The sequence below is a fragment of the Hylobates moloch genome, unplaced genomic scaffold (assembly GCF_009828535.3).
Source record: "Hylobates moloch isolate HMO894 unplaced genomic scaffold, HMol_V3 SCAFFOLD_13, whole genome shotgun sequence".
NCBI lineage: Eukaryota > Metazoa > Chordata > Mammalia > Primates > Hylobatidae > Hylobates > Hylobates moloch.
In genome coordinates, this window is record NW_026652288.1 from 80,490,493 (window position 1) to 80,514,638 (window position 24,146).

At 42.7% G+C, this 24,146-nt stretch overlaps 1 protein-coding gene across 1 annotated transcript in view; it reads right to left on the minus strand.

The window, feature by feature from the left end:
* Positions 1-24,146, minus strand: part of LRRC31 (leucine rich repeat containing 31) — a 117,254-nt gene that overhangs the window by 16,324 nt on the left and 76,784 nt on the right. Inside the window, exons 2-6 of the mRNA XM_032172273.2 lie at positions 13,495-13,734; positions 5,283-5,426; positions 4,179-4,346; positions 446-613; positions 75-242 (exon numbers count right to left, since the gene is read on the minus strand). Of these exons, the coding sequence (XP_032028164.1) occupies positions 75-242; positions 446-613; positions 4,179-4,346; positions 5,283-5,426; positions 13,495-13,669 (823 nt within the window). The 5' untranslated portion in view covers positions 13,670-13,734. The remainder of the gene's footprint in view (positions 1-74; positions 243-445; positions 614-4,178; positions 4,347-5,282; positions 5,427-13,494; positions 13,735-24,146) is intronic.

A 24,146-nucleotide genomic window follows, 5' to 3' on the forward strand; every position in this document is an offset into this window, starting at 1 on the left:
TTCAATATATATATTTATATGTATAGCATATATATTTATACATGTAATCTTAAATCCAGCCATTGTTAACTCACCCAATATTTTGACACTCTTTTGTGATAATCCACATGAATGTAACTTCAGTACTTTCAGATTTGAGGTGCTTTTTAATCCCTGAGCAATACTGTTCAGACTGCCAACAATGTCAAGGTTAATGGAAAGATCAAGTACTTCAAGACTTTGCAGCATAGGTAGAAGTTGACCTAGAAGGAAAGAAATCCAAATAAGAAGCGTATGTAGGAGGGGAGTGGAGTTTTACGTCACCTGGGGATATAGTGACGTAAAACTCCACTCCCCTCCTACATACCTTCTTTAAATTCAGGATAAGACAAAACACAGCAAACTTAGATTCCCAAGCTATCCAGTGGGCATCTTCACTTTTTTTTTCTCTTCAAATTCCACTTACCCAGAAATGTCCCATCTTCTGACGTGAGGGAGCAATCCACAAGCTCAATCATTTGTATCTTGCTCCCTTTTTGGAACTTCTGAAGGATCAGAGGCAAATTTCCTCCCACTTTACTGTTCCAAGACAAATTTAGCTCTTCAAGTTCAGGAATCATCTCAAGTGCTTCTCCTGTTAGCAAATGGCCCAAAAATTCTGTTGGTCACTAGTCAGAAAAGCAGGGAATTCATTTCAGAATCAGCACAACCATGATCAATGGAGTGTGGAAACTGGGCCAGGTACTGTCCTGTTTGGCACCGAGGAACAGAGAGAAGGAAAGAACCCAGTTCCTTCATAGCAGGGCATGCTTCTCTAGATTTACAAGCACAGTCATTCTAATCCCTCCAAAATTCCGAAGCCATGCGTATGAGCTCAACAATTGTTGTTGTAGAAAAATCCACCTATTGGTAGGGTGGTTTTAGGAAGCTGCTTTGGTGGTGGTTCATCTGCTTTCCCTTAGCCCTCCTCTCTGGGATCAGTATTTCTGAGAAGTTTGACCAAGGATAGAAATGAGGCAAAGCAGATAACTGGCCACCACAGAGGTAAAGCTCTCTCCAATGTCAAGAATATCACATGCCTATATATATATATATATATATATACATACACACATACACACACACACACGTATATATATACACATATACATATATACACACACATATACATACATACATATATACATATATATATATATGAGGAATATCACATGCAACCTGAGCTGACCACTACAGAGAGAAACTAATAATAGAGCATCGGGCACTAGAAGCTTATAACAGCCGTGCTGCCTTAAGGGGTAAACGAGGGTGCAGTGAAACAGGGATGAAAACCAACATTTCTGAAACCATTACACACAGGAAAGCTCCCAGGGCTGCAGAGTGGAGGCTGGGAGAGAATAGGAGAAGTGACCAGACAGATCCGCCCTTAGGAATGATTTTCACTGCCTTGGGGGTAGACACACACGTGGAAAATGTACTTTCTCAATGTGCAAACAATTAAGCATCTGGCAAGTCCCCTGATCTAGAACCCTCTTTACTACCTGTCCCTGGGTTTGAACTTCTACCATTGTTTATTCATTCCATGGATTAAGGTTTTAGAAGTCCAGGAATCCCATGCTAAAATGCATATTCTCCAGGAGTTATAGCATCTTAAGCCAGCAATGAACAGGTATCATTTTTTGTGCTATTACCAGTCAATTGTGGGTGACTTTCTATAGCCCTGAGGTGTTCCCCAGGATCAGGGAGAAAGAGCTCATGATTGATTAGTTATGTCTGCAGTGGTCATGGTACTGGACTGCCATGCATTTGCCACTTGGTACTAAACTATTATAATGGGTGTAACAATTTTGAAATGACTCCTGATTTATGTTCTTTTATCAAGAAGCCATTTATTTTCCGTATACCCCATCTGCATTAAGGCTGAGTGAAGAAGATAGAGTATGGGTGATAGGTAAGCCCCTCTTGATGGGAGAGGATGCAGAAGTCCTTCCAGAGAAGAAATAACTCTGGGAGAGGAAAAAGGGCACAAACATCAGAACAACAACAGTGCAGACTCCCTCCTCAACCAGATAAGTTTGGAACAGGTCCCAGGGCAGAAATTTCATTTTCTTGTTTTCTAAGGATGGAGGATCAGGAAAAAGATCAGGTTAATCACAGAAAATAAGAAAGTTGTCTTTTCACACCTGAGTAATGGTATGTTAAAATTGTGAGTCCGCTGCACGATAACCAGCTGCGTAATATGGGGCTAAACTGATCATGTAAACCCATAGAAAAGTGGTTTTAGATGACAGAAGGGAGAAAGAAGGACTATGAGTTATTGAGCACCTATTATGCACCAGGCATGTAGTAGGTACTTTACAGAAATTGTTTAATCCTTGCAACAATTTTTTGAGAGGGAGGTTATCCCTATTTCAGATATAAGAAAACAGAGGCTCAGAAAAGTTAAATTATTTGTTCATGTTCACAAAGCTAGTTAAAGGTGGCACTAAGGGCTGGGCATGGTGGCTTACGCCTGTAATCCTAGCACTTGGGGAGGCCAAGGCGGGCAGATCACTTGAAGTCAGGAGTTCAAAACCAGCCTGGCCAGCACAGTGAAACCCTGTCTCTACTACAAATACAAAAAAATTAGCCGGGCTTGGTGGTGCACGCCTATAATCCCAGCTACTTGGGAGGCTGAGGCAGGAGAATCACTTGAACGTGGAAGGCAAAGATTTCAGTGAGCCAAGATTGCACCACTACACTCCAGCCTGGGTGACCAGAATGAAAGACCATCTCAAAAAAAAAAAAAAGGCCAGGGGGGTGGACACTAGGATTTGAAGTAGGATCTGGCCAACCTGAGATGTGTAATGTTTCTCCTCAGCTACAGGAAGCATGAGCTGGGGGATGTCAGCTGCCCCCATTTCCAGGAAGGGACTGACAAGCAGAGATATTTGGCATAAAATGTGTTGTTTTTACAGAAATCTTTAAATAGATGTAAACAATTAAAATAAGTCATGAAAATAAGAAACTTTACATCAAAAGAAGAATAAAAAGTATCAAAGACATCCAATAAACCAGCAAGCATTTTAGTACAGCAGTTGGATAAGTAGAATGACTTCGTACAAATTTAATCCTATGTTCCATATATAAACTAACTTAATGGAGGTTCTAATTCTAGTTAAGCTGTTAACTTAAAAATCTTGTTTTGTTTAATTTTTCAAAATGTGGGTGGGAAAATAGAAGACAGAAGTATTCTTTTGGAATTGTAAAAGAACTTAATTCTTGTCTACTCTAACTCCTCTATTTTACACATGAAGTAACTGAGACCCAGTGAGAGCATGTTTTACAGTAACCTCCATTTAAACTACATGAGGCTGGACATGGTGGCTCATGCCTATAGTCTCAGCACTTTGGGAGACCGAGGCGGGTGGATTCCCTGAGGTCAGGCGTTTGAGACCAGCCTGGCCAAATGGTGAAACCCCAATCTCTACTAAAAATACAAAAATTAGCCGGGTGTGATGGTTCACACCTGTAATCCCAGCTACTTGGAAGGCTGAGGCAGGAGAATTGCTTGAACCTGGGAAGGCACAGATTGCAGCGGGCCGAGACTGCACCACTGCACTCCAGCCTGAGCAACAGAGTGAGCCTCCATCTCAAAAAAATAAAAATAAAAATAAAAAAATAAATAAACTCCATGAAAGCAGGGACCTGGTCAGCCTTGTTCTTTTCTCTATCCACAGAGCAAGACACAGGCTTACATAGCTTTTTAGCAGTTATACAAGTGCCCAATACAGCATAGTGCCCTTGACCATGATGCCCAATGGAGCAGGCAACAGAGATAGTTTGCCCTTGAGGATTCAGCTTGCAAAGGTGCATAGAGTGAATCCATCTTCTTTTTTTTTTTGGAGATGGGGTCTCGCTCTGTCACCTAGGCTGGCGTGTAGTGGCACGATCTCGGCTCACTGCAACTTCCGCCTCCCCAGTTCAAGCAATCATCCTGCCTCAGCTTCCCGAGTAGCTGGGATTACAGGTGCCCACCACCACACCCGGCTAACTTTTTGTATTTTAGTAGAGACAGGGTTTCACCATGTTGCCCAGGCTGTTCTAGAACTTCTGAGCTCAGGCAATCCGCCGGCCTCAGCCTCCCAAAGTGTTAGGATTATAGGCGTGAGCCACGGCGCCCGGCCAAATCCATCTTTTAAGAAATGCATTCATCATACCCAGTGCTTGAACATCGTCAGTGGTAAGTCTGCAGCTACCCAGCCTCAAGATTTTTAACTTGCTGACCAGATGCATTTGCTGAGTAATGGAATGGAGGGTTCCACCTACAAAATCATTCCAGGAGATATCCAGTTCTTCCAAGTCTGGGAGAAAAGGCAGCAAGGCAACTAGAAGTGAACAGAAGAAAATACAGATATGTGTATGTGACTTGTGATTTGTAGTAAATAAAATGCAATGCCTACATACACAGGACATAGTTTTACACTGTAAGAGAATAGACAGGGGTGGACATGCTGACTTTTGGCAAAGCAGGGAGCCCTCAGCTGTACAATTGGAGAAATTGTGATGTTTACATTTCTATTTATTGGGATGTTTTCTATTTCTGCCAAATAACTGCAGTCTGAAAATGCAGGGGTGTGTCTGTAAGATTTCATACAGCCTCTTTTCCTAAACTCAGCTGAAGTCTTCAAAACTTGAGGAAGGATCAATTAACTTGTTTTCCTTTTCCTTATTTTTTTTTTTTTTGAGACGGAGTCTCGATCTGTCGCCAGGCTGGAGTGCAGTGGCACGATCTTGGCTCACTGCAACTGCCGCCTCCCAGGTTCAAGCAATTCTCTGCCTCAGCCTCCCGAATAGCTGGGATTACAGGCACCCGCCACCACACCTGGCTAATTTTTGTATTTTTAGTAGTGACAGGGTTTCACCATCTTGGCCAGGCTGGTCTTGAACTCCTAACCCCGTGATTCACCCGCCTCGGCCTCTCAAAGTGCTGGGATTACAGGCGTGAGCCACCGCGCCTGGCCTTTCTTTTTTTAAAAAAAAAAAAAAAAAAAGGCTACTCTGGAGGCTGAGGCAGAAGAATGGCATGAACCTGGGAGGCAGAGTTTGCAGTGAGCTGAGATGCACCACTGCACTCCAGCCTGGGTAATAGAGCGAGACTCTGTCTCAAAAAAAAAAAAAAAAATAGCAATGCTATTTCTGCAAATTGTCTAGGACCACTCAGCAGACTTGGGGTTACTAGGTGGGCAGCTGAGTATGTTTTATCTGCTCATCTCAATGGAAAGGCCCTATCTTCCTCTATGCAAAGTCTACTGCATACAGACCCATTTCTTTCATGTCCGCTGTTGTTAATCCACGGTTATTCAAATCTAGACACCTGTTGACAGCCTTTTTGCCCAGCTTCTGCAGGAACTGATCATTTTTCTCCATACTGGATCTCAATTCCATTTCTGAACTGAGGGGCTTAGCTGTGTGATAAGCATAAAAAAGAATTCACTGTTAATGATGGATGTATTAAAGATGCATAGCGAGCACAATTAGACAAGTGAAAAGACTGCATAACTTTGAATTGCTCTTTTATAAAAACCTCAACTCAGAGGCAGAGCCATTCACTAGGGACAAAGCTTAACTAACCACTGTTCCTGCCACCAGGTGCCCAGACACTGCTTCAGGAGCCTGAGGAACTCACTGGCTTTTCTATCATGACCTGACCTGGGCTTCACAGCATGAAGACAGAGCTGCATTCCTGGGTGAGAAGTAAACCTGTCAGCCCTGCTTTTGAGATGCTTGCTTACTTGAAGGGCACACATATCTTTGGTGGATGCAACTGCTAGGGAGGAAGCAGAGATACTCGCCTCCTCAAACCAAACAGGTGAAGAAGGTAAAGCATTGAAATCACCATCAAGGAGCTTCAAATGGCTACACGGAGTGAGTGGAATTCTTGCCGGTCAGTTCCTAGACCATTCAATTGGCAAACACAAATCCAGAGAAACTAAGCCTGCGAGAGCTTTTGCTTTTTCTCAACTACTGCCAAAAAGTGCATTTGGAAAGCCTCATTTGTCCTTCTTGTTATTAGGGACTATTGTGGCACCCTCACCGGCTTCCTCTGTAATAACACTATAATAACATGATAGTGGCTGGGAGCGGTGCCTCACACCTGTAATCCTAGCACTTTGGGAGGCTGAGGTGGGAGGATCATGAGGTCAGGAGATCGACACCATCCTGGCCAACATGGTGAAACGCCGTCTCTACTAAAATACAAAAAATTAGCTGGGTGTGGTGGTGCCCGCCTGTAGTCCCAGCTACTCAGGAGGCTGAGGCAGGGGAATCTCTCGAACCCAGGAGGCAGAGATTGCAGTAAGCTGAGATTGCGCCACTGCACTCCAGCCTGGCGACAGAGCAAGACTCCATCTCAAAAAAAAAAAAATGATAGCACTATAATAACAAAAAAAGCTATCATTTTATTGAGCACCTATTATGTACTTGTTCTTTGCCTACTTGCAGGTGCCAGCATTTCTTTTTTCTTTCTTTTTTTTGGGGCGGGGATGGAGTCTCACTCTGTCACCCAGGTTAGAGTGCAATGGCACAGTCTCAGCTCACTGCAATCTCCACCTCCCAGGTTCAAGCAATTCTCCTGCCTCAGCCTCCTGAGTAGCTGGGACTACAAGTGCCTGCCACCACACCCGGCTAATTTCTGTATTTTTAGTAGAGACGGGGGTTCGCCATGTTGGCCAGGCTGGTCTCGAACTCCTGACCTCAGGTGATCCACCCACCCGGACTCCCAGAGTTCTGGGATTACAGGTGTGAGTCACCATGGCTGGCCAGGTGCCAGCATTTAAGACATACATAAAATACATCATACTTTTGTAAGGAAAAATGAATATACATGTACTGACAGTGATTTTAAAGTGGTTTTGTAGGTGAAATATACAATTTTAAACATATAGATTATGTATATTGAAATCCAATAGGAAATAATAAGTTCTGGAATGAGCAGTAATATTTTATTAACCCTGACAAAAAGATATAAGACCACATAGCTAAGAAGAAATACATTGGTACCAGTGAAAATTAAAAGATAGTAGGTTTGCAGTAGCAATAAATTTAGACCAAATGATTAGCAGGATAATAAAAACTACACCTCTAATCCACAGCAGTCTTGCGGCTTCCTGTTTGGTCTAAGAAAACCACACGTAGGATACTCGTCCTTGTTGGGATGCTTGGTGTTACCATATTTCACCAGTAGGAGGCAGCAGCATCCACCATTTAACCTTTCACTCTCACCTTCCTTTTTTTTTTTTTTTTTTGGGGACGGAGTCTCGCTCTGTCGCCCAGGCTGGAGTGCAGTGGCGCAATCTCGGCTCACTGCAAGCTCCGCCTCCCAGGTTCACGCCATTCTCCTGCCTCAGCCTCTCCGAGTAGCTGGGAGTACAGGCGCCCGCCACCACGCCCGGCTAATTTTTTTGTATTTTTAGTAGAGACGGGGTTTCACCGTGGTCTCGATTTCCTGACCTCGTGATCTGCCCGCCTCGGCCTCCCAAAGTGCTGGGATTACAAGCGTGAGCCACCGCGCCCGGCCTCACCTTCCATTTTGATGGCACATTGGATATAAGGTATTTAATTTTGGGTAGAGTTGCCAGATTTAGGAAAAACAACAACAGGATGCCCAGTTAAATTTAAATTTTAAATCAACAAGGAATTGTTTTATTGTATGTCTCAACTGTTGCATGTATTTTCTCTGGCAACCTTAATTTTGGGTAGGGCAGAGCAGAATTGCAGATGGGAGACAGGGAGGAACTGCCTCTCAGGTGCCAGCAAGTGCAGGACATTTTGTTTAAACGAGCCACAAACCATTTCATAGATTTGGAAACTTAGAGACACGATTAATTAGGAAGAAGCAGAGCCTGAATTTGAACGCAGAATAGTTTGTTCCAAAGCCTATAGTGTGTGTGTTTTATTTTTGTATTTAAACAAATTTCTCTGCATTGCATCTTATTGCTGTCTCTCTTTTGTTTTTAAGCTTTTTATCTCGACCTACAATCATCCTCAAGTTCCAGCCCCACCAAACCCACTCTTCTGTTTTCTCCTCAAGACACCGCTCTGTCAAGCATTTCCTTTACTGTCAAATGTTTGGAAAGAGTGGTTTCCACTTGCCGGCCCAACTCCTTCCCCGCATTTACAAGCTAACCCTCTACCTTCTGGCTGCTACACTCCTCTATCCAAATACATTGTTTCTCAAAGGTCACCAACAATAACCTACAAACTGACAGATGCAGAAATCTCTTCTCAGTCCGCATCCCACTGGGTGCTCTGTCATGTTTGATGTGACTGACGAGTAGGCAGTACAGTCAGAAGACCTGGTCCAAATCACGGGTCTGTCCAAGGAACAAGTCACTTAACCTCTCTGAGCCTTGGTTTACTCATCTATGAAATGCCTGGCTCATTTCTCAAGAGTATCATGATTTAAACTTACTGGAACCTCCTATGCACATGGTAATCTGCAGGGCCTTTTACCTGAGAGGTACTTGGTAAGTATTTGTTGAATGAGCAAACAATTGAATGAATGAATATTGGTTTTACAGTTCCTCAGTTACCAAAATAAATCATCCTGATAAATCTTTATCAAAACACTTAAATATAAATGTGAGTACTAACATATGAGACTCCTGGACATCTCACAGATCACGTATTTCAATTTTTAAAAAATCTGTGAAACCGGCCGGGCGCAGTGACTCATGCATGTAATCCCAGCACTTTGAAAGGCTAAGGCGGGTGGATCACCTGAGGTCAGGAGTTCAAAACCAGCCTGGCCAACATGGCGAACCCCCGTCTCTACTAAAAATACAAAAATTTGCCAGGCGTACTGGCATGCACCTGTAATCCCAGCTACTTGGGAGGCTGAGGCAGGAGAATTGCTTGAACCCGGGAGGCAGAGGTTGCAGTGAGCCAAGATCGTTCCACTGCACTCCAGCCTGGGCGACAGAGCAAGACTCCATCTCAAAAACAAAACAAAACAAAACACACACACACACAAAAAAAAACAAAAAACAAAAAACCTATGAAACCAAATCAGCCAAGTGTAGTGGCGGGCGCCTGTAGTCCCACCTAGTAGGGAGGCTGAGCCACAAGAATCTCTTGAACCCAGGAGGCGGAGGTTGCAGTGAGCCAAGATTGTGCCACTGTACTCCAGCCTGGGTGACAGAGTAAGGTTCTATCTCAAAAAAAAAAAAAGAAAAGAAAAAAATATATGAAACCTTCTCTTCACAGGATACCTTATGTCACAGCTCAGTGTGTAGAACAGGTGAGTCAGGGCTGCTGCAGCTAGGCTGGAGTGCGGCGGGAGGCACCCATGGGGGGCGCATTAGTAATCACGCAGGAGCGGCTCTGGAGATTGAGGCCTGTTCCTAGCTGTGTTAGCTCTGAACAAAGCTCTTGGTTCTTAGAGCTCTCACTAAGTTCCTTTCCGACTGAAATCTGTCAAGGTTTGTCAACCAAAACCCTCGACACTCATAAAACATTATTACACATTGGTAACATGGGTGGTACTGTACCAGGAACCAAGATAACAAGTTCCTGTTTTCAAAGAGCTGCCTGTTTAATGAAAGAGACAGCAAGAAAGCCACCGTTACCATATAGAAGAGAAGTGGAGGCACGCAGGGGTGTGTGGTTCCACACTTCAGTGACAATAAGTACCTCAAGTCTGGTGATTCTAGGTCGGGGAGGTGGGTCTTGGGAAGTTTCCAAGAGAAACTGGTGCCTGGATTGCACCTTAAAGGAAGAGTGGGAGTCATCCAGGTGGGTGGACATGAGGGAGGGATATGTCAAGGAGGGGTGCAGGGGAGGATGGTGACACGAGGGAACATCTTTCTAGCCACAAAGAACCACTTGCTGGGGATGGGAGAAGAATGTGGCCAGTCCAGGGAATTATAAGTAAATCAGAGGGCCACACATAGAGGATGAGGGCAACGCTGTGGTGGGAGGTGGGAGAAGGCAAAGGTCATGAAGAGATATCCAATATCCAACTGATCGCTAATACCTTGAAGGCCATGCTTGGGAATATAGGTGAGAGAAACTCAGTGAAGGATTTTAAGCAGGCGAGAGACACCACCATATCTGTGGTTTAGAAGGAGCACTATGGCAGTGTGGAGGACAGACTGGCAAGAGAGCAAGACTAGAAGCAGAGAAACCAGTTAGGAAGCTATTGCTGTCATCCAGGCAAGAGACAATGAGAGCTAGGCAGGAGAAATGGAGAGGAAGAACCAGGTGGGAGAGCTATTTGGGGACAGACTTAACGTGACTCCAGGAGCCATTGAATTTTGGGAGAAATAGAAATGAAGAACCAAGAAGCTTGGGTGGTCAGTGTTGCACAGCAGAGATGACCCCGGCTTGGTTTTGCACTGTTAATTTAATCACGATTGCATTTATTCATTAACCTCTTTCCTGATGCTCTAAATCACACTCTACGACAAAAATGAACAATTTTCTGATAGAGATGGTTTTCTTTTAAAGACAGACTTTAATTTCCTACTTATAAAAACATACTTAAAATACATTTAGTCTACTTGCTGCTAAAACTGTATTATTTTTGGCATTTGATGGCAAACAATCTGATGGAAGGGAGGGTAGGTATAAATGATATAAAATTGGCTAGGCACAGTGGCTCCTGGCCAGGCCTGTAATCCCAGTACTTTGGGAGGCTGAGGCAGGCAGATCACCTAAGGTCAGAAGTTTGAGATCAGCCTGGTCCACAAGGTGAAATCCCGTCTCTATTAAAAATACAAAAAAATTAGCCGGGCATGGTGGCACATGCCTGTAATTCCAGCTACTTGGGAGGCTGAGACAGGAGAATCACTTGAACCTGAGAGGCAGAGGTTGCAGTGAGCCGACATCACACTGCTGCACTCCAGCCTGGGCGACGGTGCGAAACTCTGTCTCAAAAAGAAAGAAAGAAAGAAAATCGGCCATGGGTTGTTTTTTTTTTTTTTTTTTTTTCTGAGGGTCTCGCTCTGTCACCCAGCGTGGAGTCCAGTGGTGCAATCATGGCTCACCACAGCTTCAACCTCTAAGATTCAAGCGATCCTCCCACCTCAGCCTCCAGAGTAGCTAGGACCATAGGCATGCACTACCATGCCCAGCTAATTTTTAAACTATTTTCTAGAGATGGAGTCTTTTTTTTTTTTTTTTTTTGAGATGGAGTCTTGCTCTGTCGCCCAGACTGGAGTGCAGTGGCGCAGTGGCGCAGTCTCGGCTCACTGCAACCTCCTCCTCCTGAGTTCAAGCGGTTCTCCTGCCTCAGCCTTCAAGTAGCTGGAATTACAAGCACCTGCCACCACACCCGGCTACTTTTTTATATTTTTAGTAGAGATTGGGTTTTACCATATTAGCCAGGATGGTCTTGATCTCCTGACCTCATGATATGCCTGCCTCGGCCTCCAGTTGGGATTACAGGCATGAGCCACCATGCCCGGCCAAGATGGAGTCTTGCTATATTGCCCAGGCTGGTCTTAAACTACTGGCCTTAAGCGATCCTCCCACCTCAGCCTGCCAAAGCGCTGGGATTACAGGCATGAACCACCATGCCTGACTGATAATTACTAAAGGTAGGTGACCATGGGGATTCTTTATTCTATTTTTGCATATGCTTAAAATGTTTTTAAAAAGCTTTTAATCTAATAGATAATATATTGATGACATTGCACATAACACATAACCTTAGAGAGAGATTTGACAATATTTATTTTCATAACCCTTGAATTTGCAATCCCTGTTCTGGAAATTTATACTGTAAAAATAGCTGAAATATGGTGAAACAGGGAATGGGAAAGAAGGAAAGCCAAAGACACTCACTGAAGGACAAACAAGGAACTCATGGAGTAATTAAGACATATGAATGTAATGGAATATTATGCAACTGTGAAAATTATGCATATGAGCATCATGTAGCAATGTGGGAATTGAGCAATATATGTTCCAGAAGTAGGATCACAGCTGCATATAAACTCAGGAGGAATCTGTAAGCTATGACAACTGTGGAAAAGACGCCAATCTGGCCCCAGCTGCCTCTTTGAGTTGTCTTCCACTACCCCTTCCTCTCCATGTCTCCCATTCTGCTTCAGCATCCCTGACTTCCTCACTCTCTCTCAAGCACTCTAGGCTCATTCCTATCTGAAGCCTTTGCATGTACAGTCCTTTGCCTGGAAAGCTATTTCCACAAATACCTAAGTGGCTGGCTTTATTCCTTCATTCAACAAAGCTGATTTTATTCAGATTGCTGCTCAAATGGCCTCAAAATCGAAGACTTCTTTCCTCCACCCCCATCTAAATAGCACCCCATCCCATCATTCTTTGTCTCCTTATCCTGCATTATTTTTCTTCATATCACTTATCACCACCTGAAGTTATATCTGCATTTGGTCCTTTTCATGGCTGTATTTCTAACACTTAGAGCAGGGGTTACCATATAGCAAGCACTCAAATATTTGTTGACTGCTGACTGACAGAACATAAATGCATGCACATGAAAAGACTGAAAAGAATCTTAAAGAAATGATCGTTTGTGTTACAATGAAAGGAAATTCGGTATTTTCCCTAAACCTTTCTGTAGTGTTATATTGCTTTCAACAATTTAAAAGTAAAATTATGAATCATTTAAAGCATGTAAGTAACATAATAAATGATTAGCACACAGACTCATAGTTGAGTCTTTAGTCTCAAAAGTCTTAAAGTCTTTAGTTTAACCCATAAGATCACTTTAGAAGAAACTCTAAAAAATAAAGAAATACAGAGGCTGGGAAGGATGTGTGTGTTGTTGGTGGGGGAGGTGTGGATGGTTAATGGGTACAGAAAAAATGGTTAGAATACATAAGATCTACTGTTTGATAGCACACCAGGGTGACTATATTTATCCTTTGTGTTACAAACAACCCGTTATGCTCTTTTAGTTATTTTTAAAGGTACAATAATTTAATTGCACATTTAAAAATAACTAAAAGAGGCCTGACATGGTGTCTTACACCTGTAATCCCAGCACTTTGGGAGGCCAAGGCAGGAGGATCACCTGAGGTCAGGAATTCGAGACCAGCCTGGCCAACGCAGTGAAATCCCATCTCTACTAAAAACACAAAAATTAGCTGGGCATGGTGGTGCGCACCTGTAATCCCAGCTACTCGGGAGGCTGAGGCAGGAAAATCGCTTGAACCCGGGAGGCAGAGGTTACTATGAGCTGAGATCACGCCATTGCACTCGAGCCTGGGTGACAAGAGCAAAACTCTATTGCAAAATAAATAAATAAATAAATAAATCTAAAAGTATAATGGGATTGTTTGTAACACAAAGTATAAATGCTTGAGGGGATGGATACCCCATTCTCCACAACGTGATTATTAGGCATTGCACGCCTGTATTGCAACATCTCATTTACCCCATAAATACATACACCTACTATGTACCCACAAAAATTAAAAATAAAAATGTTTTAAATGTGGAAGTAAAAACAAAACAAATACAACAGCAAAACACCAGCAGCCAGCAGCTTACCAGTCTCTGAGGTAGCTGTCTTCTGTATCCAGTCGCTGGGTTGGGAATCAGTTGTTTTAAGGTCATTGTTCTGTTTTCTGCTTTCAGCTTTGGAGCCCCTGAGAAATTTGTTGACAATTGAAGTCTGGGGCTTAGTTTCTCCTTCTGAGGAAGTTTTCTTCCTTGTTTGACTCATGGTGAAGTTGACGGGGCTAGTTCCCAATAAGACATCTTCCTGTTGTTTTCTGCTTTCTAGGATTTCTAAGAAAATAAGATTCTGTCAAGCCTGTGTTCAATCAAAATATCCTCCCCTACATGAGTGCCCCCCTGCCACCTTTCTTTTTCTGTTTTTTTATTGCTGTTAATGTTTAACATGAAAATAAGAATGATGTAACCCAGGATCCGGGAGGCAATACAAACTCAAAGCAATTTGAGTTTTTAACTTTGCCCTATTTCATTGTGTGAGATATAAGTCATTAAGCACGACTTTGGCAAGTGCATCAATTGTGTCAACACATCTTAAATTACGCTGTCAATTAGTTACCTGAGGACTTAATATGCCTTTAAAAGGGACTGGCCATTTGCAAAGCTGTCCCCAGAGGAGTCTGCCTTCAGCAACCTCCGCCTTCCGGTGCCCCCCACCTCCTTCCTCTGCGGGGCAAGCTCCTTTTTCTCTTTGCATATTCATATTTTCTCTACCCCCAACCCTGCACCAGCACCCCACTGAAACACGTTGGCAGTAAAGAATTCACTCATTCCATAAATAGTTTTAAAGGATCTACTGTGGGCCAGTTAATGTTCTAAATGCAAAAGATTCAATGATGAACAAGAGACAGTTCTTGTCTTTGATGGGATCTTAACCTGGTGGGAAGATGGACCTGTATGCCATTGATTGAGTGGAACAAGAGCCAATAGATGGGAGGTGGTCGGGGAATCCACAGGTAAACTAAGCATGCCTTGGAGAACAGACTTGGAACAGTGAGTGACATTGCCTGGGTTTTGAAGGACTGCAAGTTAGCTTTTTAAGAGAGGGAAGAGTATCCCAGGCAGGAGAAAGAGCAAGCTCGAAAGCTCCCAGGCAGGAAGGTCTGGAAGAGTCTAGCATTGGAGGTGATGTGGGTCGAGGGGTGTGGAGGTTAGGGGTGAGGTCTGGTATGATTTGAAGCTAAAAAGGATTCATAAAGGTCAATCTATTATCTCTCCTGAAATCTGCTTATATTTTATGGGAGGGCTAAGGACTTAAACTAAAGGGATACACAGAGGTGATTTGTTTTGTTTTGTTTTGACGTAGAGATGGATTTTCACCATGTTGGCCAGGCTGGTCTTGAATTTCTGGCCTCAAGTGATCCACCCACCTGGACCTCCCAAAGTGCTGGGCTTAAAGGTGTGAACCATCATGCCCAGCAGAGGTATTCTTGAAATTACAGTTTTCATGGTTTCCTCTCTAATAAAATAGCTCTTTCTGTAATATTATGTTCCAGAATGGTCCAAGAAACATTTTACACATGGAATCCTAAAAATGGACCTTGCAGAGCCCGCCTCCACTCGTGAGGGCTGGAATGTTCCATGCACTTGGAGCACTGCTTTGGAAGTCACAATTGGACATTCCATTTTTCTTTTAAAATCTTCCTTTCATATTAGAGCAGGGCCCAGCCCTGGTTTACCCAGCAACAGACAGCAATGGAACTAGACAATTACCCCATGCACAGCAGCACAGCTGACTGGAGTCTCAGGGGGTTAGGTGGAAAAGAAGAAGGAAAGGTGTGCTAACTCATAAATCTAAACATGACCGGCCGGGCGCGGTGGCTCACGCTTGTAATCCCAGCACTTTGGGAGGCCGAGGCGGGCGGATCACAAGGTCTGGAGATCGAGACCACGGTGAAACCCCGTCTCTACTAAAAATACAAAAAAATTAGCCGGGCGTGGTGGCAGGCGCCTGTAGTCCCAGCTACTCGGAGAGGCTGAGGCAGGAGAATGGTGTGAACCTGGGAGGCGGAGCTTGCAGTGAGCCGAGATTGCGCCACTGCACTCCAGCCTGGGTGACAGAGCGAGACTCCATCTCAAAAATAAATAAATAAATAAATAAATAAAAAATAAAATAAACATGACCTGCAGCCCTGGTTGCCCCACCCTGATTCCACCATCACCCCAGGCCTTTCTCAGTTTGCTACTCTTCTGGCCCCCCACCCAAGACACCTCCATGGTCATTTTCCACCAATTTCACCATTTGGAGATTTAGACAGGGCTACTCTCTGGAGAGCTAGCTCAGTAAATGGTTTCACTTTTTTATCCTCCCCCCAAATGCACTGACTCCAACTCCCCAAGTCCTAAGAAAACAGTGCTGGAGGGTGCTCCAGGATGTGGTAATTTACCCAGGTGAAACCCCACCCAGCTTCTGAGGCCCAGCCAGTTCTCTGTGAAGATCAGTACACTAAGGAACAGGAGAGCCAGGAAGCCAAGAAACAAAAGAACCAAGGAACAGAAGAGGATGTGAAGGAGAGGAAAGGAACAAGAGAGTAGAAAGCAACCAGGAGGCTAACAAGGCAACAAGAAAGGACCATGCCAGAGGAAGGAAGACTTTTGGATGAAAAGGGGGAAGCATTTGCACATTTCTTCATATACAGTAGTTAAGTGCTAGGTTACCATGCTCATATTTAAAAATAATAATAATTTTTTCTTCAAACTACATCTGGGAAATTCCTGTTTATATAAAAACCTTAATAAGCCCTCAGGCTTCCCAAACCAAGTCAATCTTTAAAATCTTAGCTTCAATAAACCTTCCGCTTCCTCCTTATCCCTGAACTGGACTTTATAAAGGTAATCCCTGGAAAAGGAATTTGGGAAAATTGGCAGATGACAGCACAACAACCACAATACAGCAGCTAAAAACTGGGGGCTTGTCCCTTCTCCCAGGGTCAAAAGCATTCACTTAAGAGCCCTTAGGAAAAAGAAATGGCTGATATTTCAGTTCAACTCATCAATATTAATTGAGCAGATACTGCCCATATTTACTATATTCTTAATAGTTAAGGTTGTTTGCCATGGAGCCTCAAGAGTAATAATACATATTTGACATGTCATTTCTCTTGCATGTAAGCTCTTTTTATTACTTTTGCAAAAGTAAGGAATACCTTTCCTTTCTTTTCAATCCTTAGGTTTGGGTTTAATATAATTTAAAATTTTTGAGAAATGTCTTTAAAGGTCTTTCTTTTTTTATTCTTTTTTTTTTTTTTTGAGATGAACTCTCGCTGCCGCCCAGGCTGAAGTTCAGTGCCGCACTCTTGGCTTGCTGCAACCTCTGCCTCCTGGGTTCAAGTGATTCTCCTGCCTCAACCTCCCAAATAGCTGGGATTACAGGCATCCGCCACCACACCTGGCTAATTTTTGTATGTTTAGTAGAGACGGGGTTTCACCATGTTGGCCAGGCTGATCTCAAACTCCTGACCTCAGGTGGTCCGCCCGCCTCGGCCTCCCAAAGTGCTGAGATTACAGGCATGAGCTACCACACCCAGCCAGTCTTTCATTTTTTGATTAATGTTTCAGAGTGAATCATATTTTCAATGTTGTTTGTCAAAGGGAGACGCATTTTTCTTTCTCCAAAGACTTACTTCATTAAAAAAGAAAGGAAATCCTGTTGCCCGTTACAATATGAATGAATCTTGAGGACATTAGGCCAAGTGAATTAAGCCAGTCACAATAAGATAAATACTGTATGACACCTCTTCTATGCGGTATCTACAGTAGTCAAATTCATGGAAACAGTAAAAATTGTGGTTGCCAGGGGCTGGGGGGAGGGGAAGTACGGAGTCGTCTGATGGGTATAGAGTTCCAGTTTCGCAAGATGAAAAAGTTCATCTTTGTACAACTTTGTGAATCTGTTGTACAACAATGTGAATATATTTAACATTGCTGAACTGTATACTTAAAAAATGGTTCAGATGGTTAATTTTGTGTTCTGTAGTTTTTACCACATTAAAACATTTTTAAGTGTATTTTTAAAGAGTGATTCAGGCTGGGGACAGTGTCTCACGCCTGTAATTCCAGCACTTTGAGAGGCCGAGGCAGGCAGATCTCCTGAGCTCAGGAGTTCAAGACCACCCTGGGCAACATGATGAAACCCCATCTCTACTAAAATACAAAAAATTAGCCGGGTGTGGTGGTATGCACCTGTAGTCCCAGCTACTTGTGAGACTGAGGCACGAGAATCACTTGAGCCCGGGAGGCAGAGGTTGCAGTGAGCCAAGATCGCGCCACTGCATTCCAGCTTGGGTGACAGAGCAAGATTCTGTCTCAAAAAAAAAAAAAAATAGCCCTAATGATTGGGAATATTAGAGCAAATGCCAGCTGCCTAATAGTTCTTGGGGTGGTGAGGATGATTATGATCATGATGATATCAGAATCCAACATGTATTGAGTTCTTTGTATATGCCGGACACTACAATGAGCATCTGACATATATTTCATTTGCATAAATGCATACATTCATTTGCATACATTTCATCATGCATAAATGCATCTCATATAATCATCGCATTGTATTATTATTATTCTTCCATGTTATATAAGAAGATACTGAGGCATACAGCCCATAGATATTGAGGATCACACAAATAGCAAGTTGTTGCTTGAGGAAATCCATGCTCAAATTCGCCCCATAACACTTACTACTTAACAATTTTTCCTCTTTTGTGGAAAACGTGAGATTTGAAAATTATAACTTTTGTCTATGAAAATTACAGGAGAAGCTATGTGTACCTTTCCCAGAAAGATAAATTAGTATATTACAACAAATTAAATGATTGTGAAACTCCTGTGAGAAATGTTCCACCATAGCCTTCTCCTTAATAGTGTTAGTAAAGACCTGAGAAGGAGCTACCAGGTCATTGAATTGGTCCCAGGGTAGATTATGGATTCAAGAAAGGGTATCATTTCTGCCAATTCTTTCTGCCCCAGGGAGAATAATTTTAAAAGGCAGAATTGTGCTTTGAAGCGGCACCTGGATATGAAAAAGACCTTTGTTCCAGTCTCCCTAAAGTGGAGGATTTGGAATTCCTTGGATACCTGTAGAAGAGGAGATGTCTCTCTGACAGGGCAATAGAATCAATGTGGATAAGGCCTGAGCATTTTTCAGAACTCATTTAGATAGTATATTAGCTGGCTCAGGCTGCTGTAACAAAATACTGCAGACTGGGTGACTTATGCAACAAATTTATTCATCACAGTTGTGGAGAACGTAAGATCTTGGACTTACATTCTCCACAATTGTGGAGTTAATTAATTGTTAGTTAAGTAGTAAGTGTTATAAGGGCTAATTTGAGCATGGATTTCCTCAAGCAAAGACTTGCAATTTGTGTGATCAGCCCTCATACAATCCTGAAAATCGAAGGCCTATCTGTTGACCAAGGTGGGGTTTGTTTCAGGTAAGACTTCTCTCTTCAGCTTGCAGCGACTGCCTTGTCACTGTATCTTCAAATGGCCTTTCCTCTGGGTGCACACAACGCCCAGCTAATTTTTGTATTTTTAGTAGAGACGGGGTTTCACCATGTTGGCCAGGATGGTCTCCATCTATTGACCTTGTGATCCACCTCCCTCGGCCTCCCAAAGTGCTGGGATTACAGGCGTGAGCCACCGCACCTGGCCTGTGAGAGCTTTTTACACATTTCCTCATGGGGACCCCAGAGAAAGTGAACCACCACGCCTATTAGGAATAACCACCTTCTAACACATATCCTGGGCTGGCTTTTCCTTTTTCTGTTTCATTCTTCCCTGTCCCCAAATAAACTACAAGTCTTCAAGCTCAAATTAAGACATATCTCCTCAAAGAAAACTGCTTTTCTTTTCTTTTTCTTTTACTTTCTTCATTAAAGCACTTACTCCTTTGTTTCAGGGTTAATTACTGATGGAAAAAAGTCTAATTCTATTTCTATACCTATTAGTCACACATCTTCTGCACTAAACTAATGGGATGAAATTAACTATGATTGAGTGGAAACAGACGGAATTCAAAATAACTCCCGGAGTGTGGTAAAGGAGAGATTTTGCCCTGGCTTTTAATATATTTTATTTTTTTTTCCTCAGTAGGAAAATATGCAGTTAATCTCAAGAGCTGATGCATAATCAGAACCTACTGACTATTGGAGGCCAAGGCGGGTGGATCACGAGGTCGGGAGATGGAGACCATCCTGGCTAACGTGGTGAAACCCCGTCTCTACTAAAAATACAAAAAATTAGCTGGGTGTGGTGGCGGGCACCTGTAGTCTCAGCTACTAGGGAGGCTGAGGCAGGAGAATGGCGTGAACCCGGGCGGCAGAGCTTGCAATGAGCCGAGATCACGCCACTGCACTCCAGCCTGGAGACAGAGTGAGACTCTGTCTCAAAAAAAAAAAAAAAAAAAAGAAATTACTTATGTCAACATGTAATGGGTTTATTATGAGTTGATGTTTTAAAAATTTGTTTTAATTTCTAATGTAGTAGATATTGATAGACATACACTTTTTTTCTTTTTTGAGACAGGGTCCCACTCTGTCACCCAGGCTGCAGTGCAGTGGCATGATCACTGCAGCCTCTACCTCTTGGGCTCAAGCTATCCTCCCACCTCAGCCTTCCCGTGTTGCTGGGACTACAGGCACACACCACCATGCCCCGCTAATGGTTTTGATTTTTTTTTTAGTGATGAGGTCTCACTATATTGCCCAGGCTGGTCTTGAACCCCTGAGCTCAAGTGATCCACATGCCTTGGCCTCCCTAAGTGCTGGGACTACAGGTATGAGCCACTGCACCCGGCCAACATACCTATTTAAACAAAGGGTTTCATTTGTTTGTTTGTTTGCTGGCACTCAATATATTTTAAGAGCAAAAATGGATCCTGAGATCAAGAAGTTTAAGAATCACTGGTATAAGGAAAACAGCAATGGCTTTGAATTGAGACAGTCCCACCACTTACTAGCCATCTCTCCACGTGCCCCAACCCAATATGCACACATGCACACACTGTAAACACACACATACACACACCAATCAAACTCTTTCTCATACCCTACTTAAGCAAAACATAGGCAATTTAGTTTAACAAATAAATATCCATTGACTCAACAAAGCAATTAAAAAAAAAAAATTCTGGCGGGGGTGTGGTGGCTCACGCCTGTAATCCCAGCACTTTGGGAAGCCAAGGCAGGCAGATCACGAGGACAGGAGATCGAGACCATCCTGGCTAACATGGTGAAACCCTGTCTCTACTAAAAATACAAAAAAAAGCTAGCCGGGCGTGGTGGCGGGCGCCTGTAGTCCCAGCTACTTGGGAGGCTGAGGCAGGAGAATGGCATGAGTGAATGCAGGAGGTGGAGCTTGCAGTGAGCAAAGATAGCACCACTGCACTCCAGCCTGGGCTGCAGGGCGAGACTCCGTCTCAAAAAAAAAAAAAAAAATCCCCAACTGAGTAATTACAATGGGCTAAATGTTTATATCCCCCCAATGTTCATATGTAGAAATCCTAACTCCTAAGGCAATGGTATTTGAAAACAGAGTCTTTGTCTTCATTAATGGGATTAGTCTTTATAAAATAAGTTTCAGAGAGGTCTCTAATTCCTTTCCTATGTTTAAAGACACAGAATACCATTTGTAACTCTAAAGGGGTAGGTTATATGTATTTACATTTATTTATATATGCATAAAATATCTCTAAAAATACACAAGAAAGCAGTAACACTGATTGCCTTTGAGGACAAAGGTTGGAGTTGAAGGACAGAAAGGAAGGAAGATCTTGGGATTTTGAACCGTGTGAATATATTATATACTCAAAATATAAAATAAAATAAAATAAAATACAAATTTTGAAAAGCCAGTGCAAATCCGCCTTCTTTCCAAAGTATCCCCAGATACTCATCCAGATCCACATATCCCAACTGACGTTTGATCACTGTGTCCTTTTTCGTGGAACTCATCTTTCTCTACCACATTAGAAGTTCTTTGAATGAAATGACCACCTGCATAGTTGTAAGTCTTAAGAGTTCCCTGTTTTACTTAACACAGTACTGGGCATAAAGCAAATGCTCAATAAAAATGTGTTTATTAACTGATAAGCTTGCTCCCAAGAGACTGAAATCCTAGCACTGCACCAACTTTCCATAGCAAGTTGCTTTTTGAGATGAAAATACATGGGACTAGATCAGCCAAGGGGAAAACCTGGCACTTTTTTTTTTTTTTTTTTTTTTTTGAGGGGGTCTCGCTCTTTCGCCCCGGCTGGGGTGCAGTGGGGCGATCTCGGCTCCCTGCAAGCTCCGCCTCCCGGGTTCACGCCATTCTCCTGCCTCAGCCTCTCCGAGTAGCTGGGACTACAGGCGCCTGCCACCACGCCCGGCTAATTTTTTGTATTTTTTAGTAGAGACGGGGTTTCACCGTGGTCTCGATCTCCTGACCTCGTGATCCGCCCGCCTCGGCCTCCCAAAGTGCTGGGATTACAAGCGTGAGCCACCGCGCCTGGCAAAACCTGGCACATTCTGATCAGCAAAGGAGAAGTACACACACAAAAACCTCTTTTTAAAATGTTTGATACTTTATATTTGAAAAAAATAACAGAAGCAGTCATCACAGGAAAGGTAAATTCTTTGCTGGACTCCCTACAAGTATTTTATAGTTTGGAACCATTTTTACTTGTTTACATAATAGAGGGAGCATGGTGATCTTTCCAACACCGGGGCCTCTAAGAACCTCATCCAGTTGGGAAATCATAATAATGTAATTTCTTTGTCTCCTTTCTTGGATACATTGGTGATGCTGAGTGTTTGCAGAACAATCATTTAGAATTCCAAGGTGTTGTACACCTGAAGCAGTAGCAGTAATGGGTCAGCATGACTGAAGATCTATTCAGCCTTCCTTTTAGGTGAGGATGACTGTGATAACATAAAGGGGCTTTAGGTTTCAGCTTGAAGCTTTTGTTTCCAATTTTGAGAACTAAACTTTTGGAATAGATCTCTAATATAGATCCTAAAATGTGTCCATTTTTATTTATTTATTTTATTATTATTATCATTATTATTATTATTATTTTTAGAGACAGGCAGAGTCTTGGTATGTTGCCCAGGCTGGACTTGAACTCCCTGGCTCAAGGGATCCTCCAACCTCAGCCTCCTGAGGAGCTGTGACTATTGGCACATGCCACAGCCCTTGGCTCAAATTTTGTACTTAGTAAAAAGTATTTGGCATCACAAAAACAGGTCTTAAATGCTAGCATAGAAATAAAATTGGTAGTTGAGATGATTTCCCATCATTTCAAGAGGCTGTCACCCAAAAGTTGCAAAGTGTCCCTGCCTGGGTCCTTCCAATCAGGGGGAAAACACTACTGATTCACACAAAATGTCGTCAACAAGATGCTCTGCTTCCCAGGCCTATTTGCATTCTTATAGGGTCAACAATGCTTGATTCAAATAAATGACCACCTGAGGGTAAAATTTCAGATGATGAACCATTTAGAATTTTCTACTTTCTCTTAAAGATTATCCACTCTCTAAGTTTCCTCCAGCTCTTAACTTTCTTTAATACAATTGCAAATTCAAATGATGAAAGTTTGCATGTCTAAACTTAGAAATTGTCAGAGGAGAAATTTTTGTTTTATTCAAATTTGTTTTTTAAACATTTACAAAAGAGAAGCAGGGAATTGTCATCACCAGTTCGAAAGCCAAATGCCTTCTGACTTTTTACTGTTTTCAAGAACAAAAGACTTTTTTGTTGGAAACATCAGAGCTGATTTTTATGTTTGTGTACATTAGAGAGATAATGACAGGTTTCTTGCAAAAGCCACCATTATGTCTCACACCCTCCTTTCTGATGTTTCATAATTTTCTAAACATATTTCAGAGTTATTGGCAAGCACAAAACTTTGCAATTTAGATGGATAGCAGAACAACTTGACAATTTTCCTCACGTTTTAAACTGAAAGTCATAGAAACACAACAGAGGAAATCTGCCACTTGTAATGGAGCAAAATCTTTACTTGAGTCTTTGAGAGTTTGTCTCAACCAGATCACTTAGGTCCTTTAGTCGCTAAGTCATAAACATGTTTATCCTTTAGCTTAGTTTATTAGCATAGATGAAAAAGCACTTTCAGAAATTCGCCTTATTAATTCTTCTAAATTAAAGCTGACTCCCTTCTTTAAAAAGCTGCACTTTTCTAACTTCAGTTGCTTCCTTCTCAGAGAGAAGATGTATATGATTCTATTTCCCCACCTATGAGGCCAGCCTGTGTGCCTCCTCTCCTGAACAATCATTACCCGACTTGGGCCTGCAAACCAGATTGTTGGATGTTGAAAGGACCTGGTCCGGGGCCAGGACACTTTAGGAATCTCTGCTGTGCTCATGCCAAACTCTTGGCAGGAAACCGTGCTGAGCGCTCCAGGCCCCAGTGCTAGAGGCCAAAAGACCGGTCCCTTCTATGATGCCTGGCTCCTCACCAGGCAAAGTTGCGGGGGCCGGGGGTTGGGAGTCTCTTCCATTGCTGAGATTCTGCCCCCAGTCTCTTGTGTTGGTTGAGAGAGCTGTATCCAGTGACCTCCTACGTGGCTACCATTTCTAAAACATTGTTTATTTCATCATTTAAGATTTCTATTTGAGGGCGTTTTATCACATACATAGCATATTTAATCACAGTTCATGTGCATAAATATATAAAGTTAAAAAAT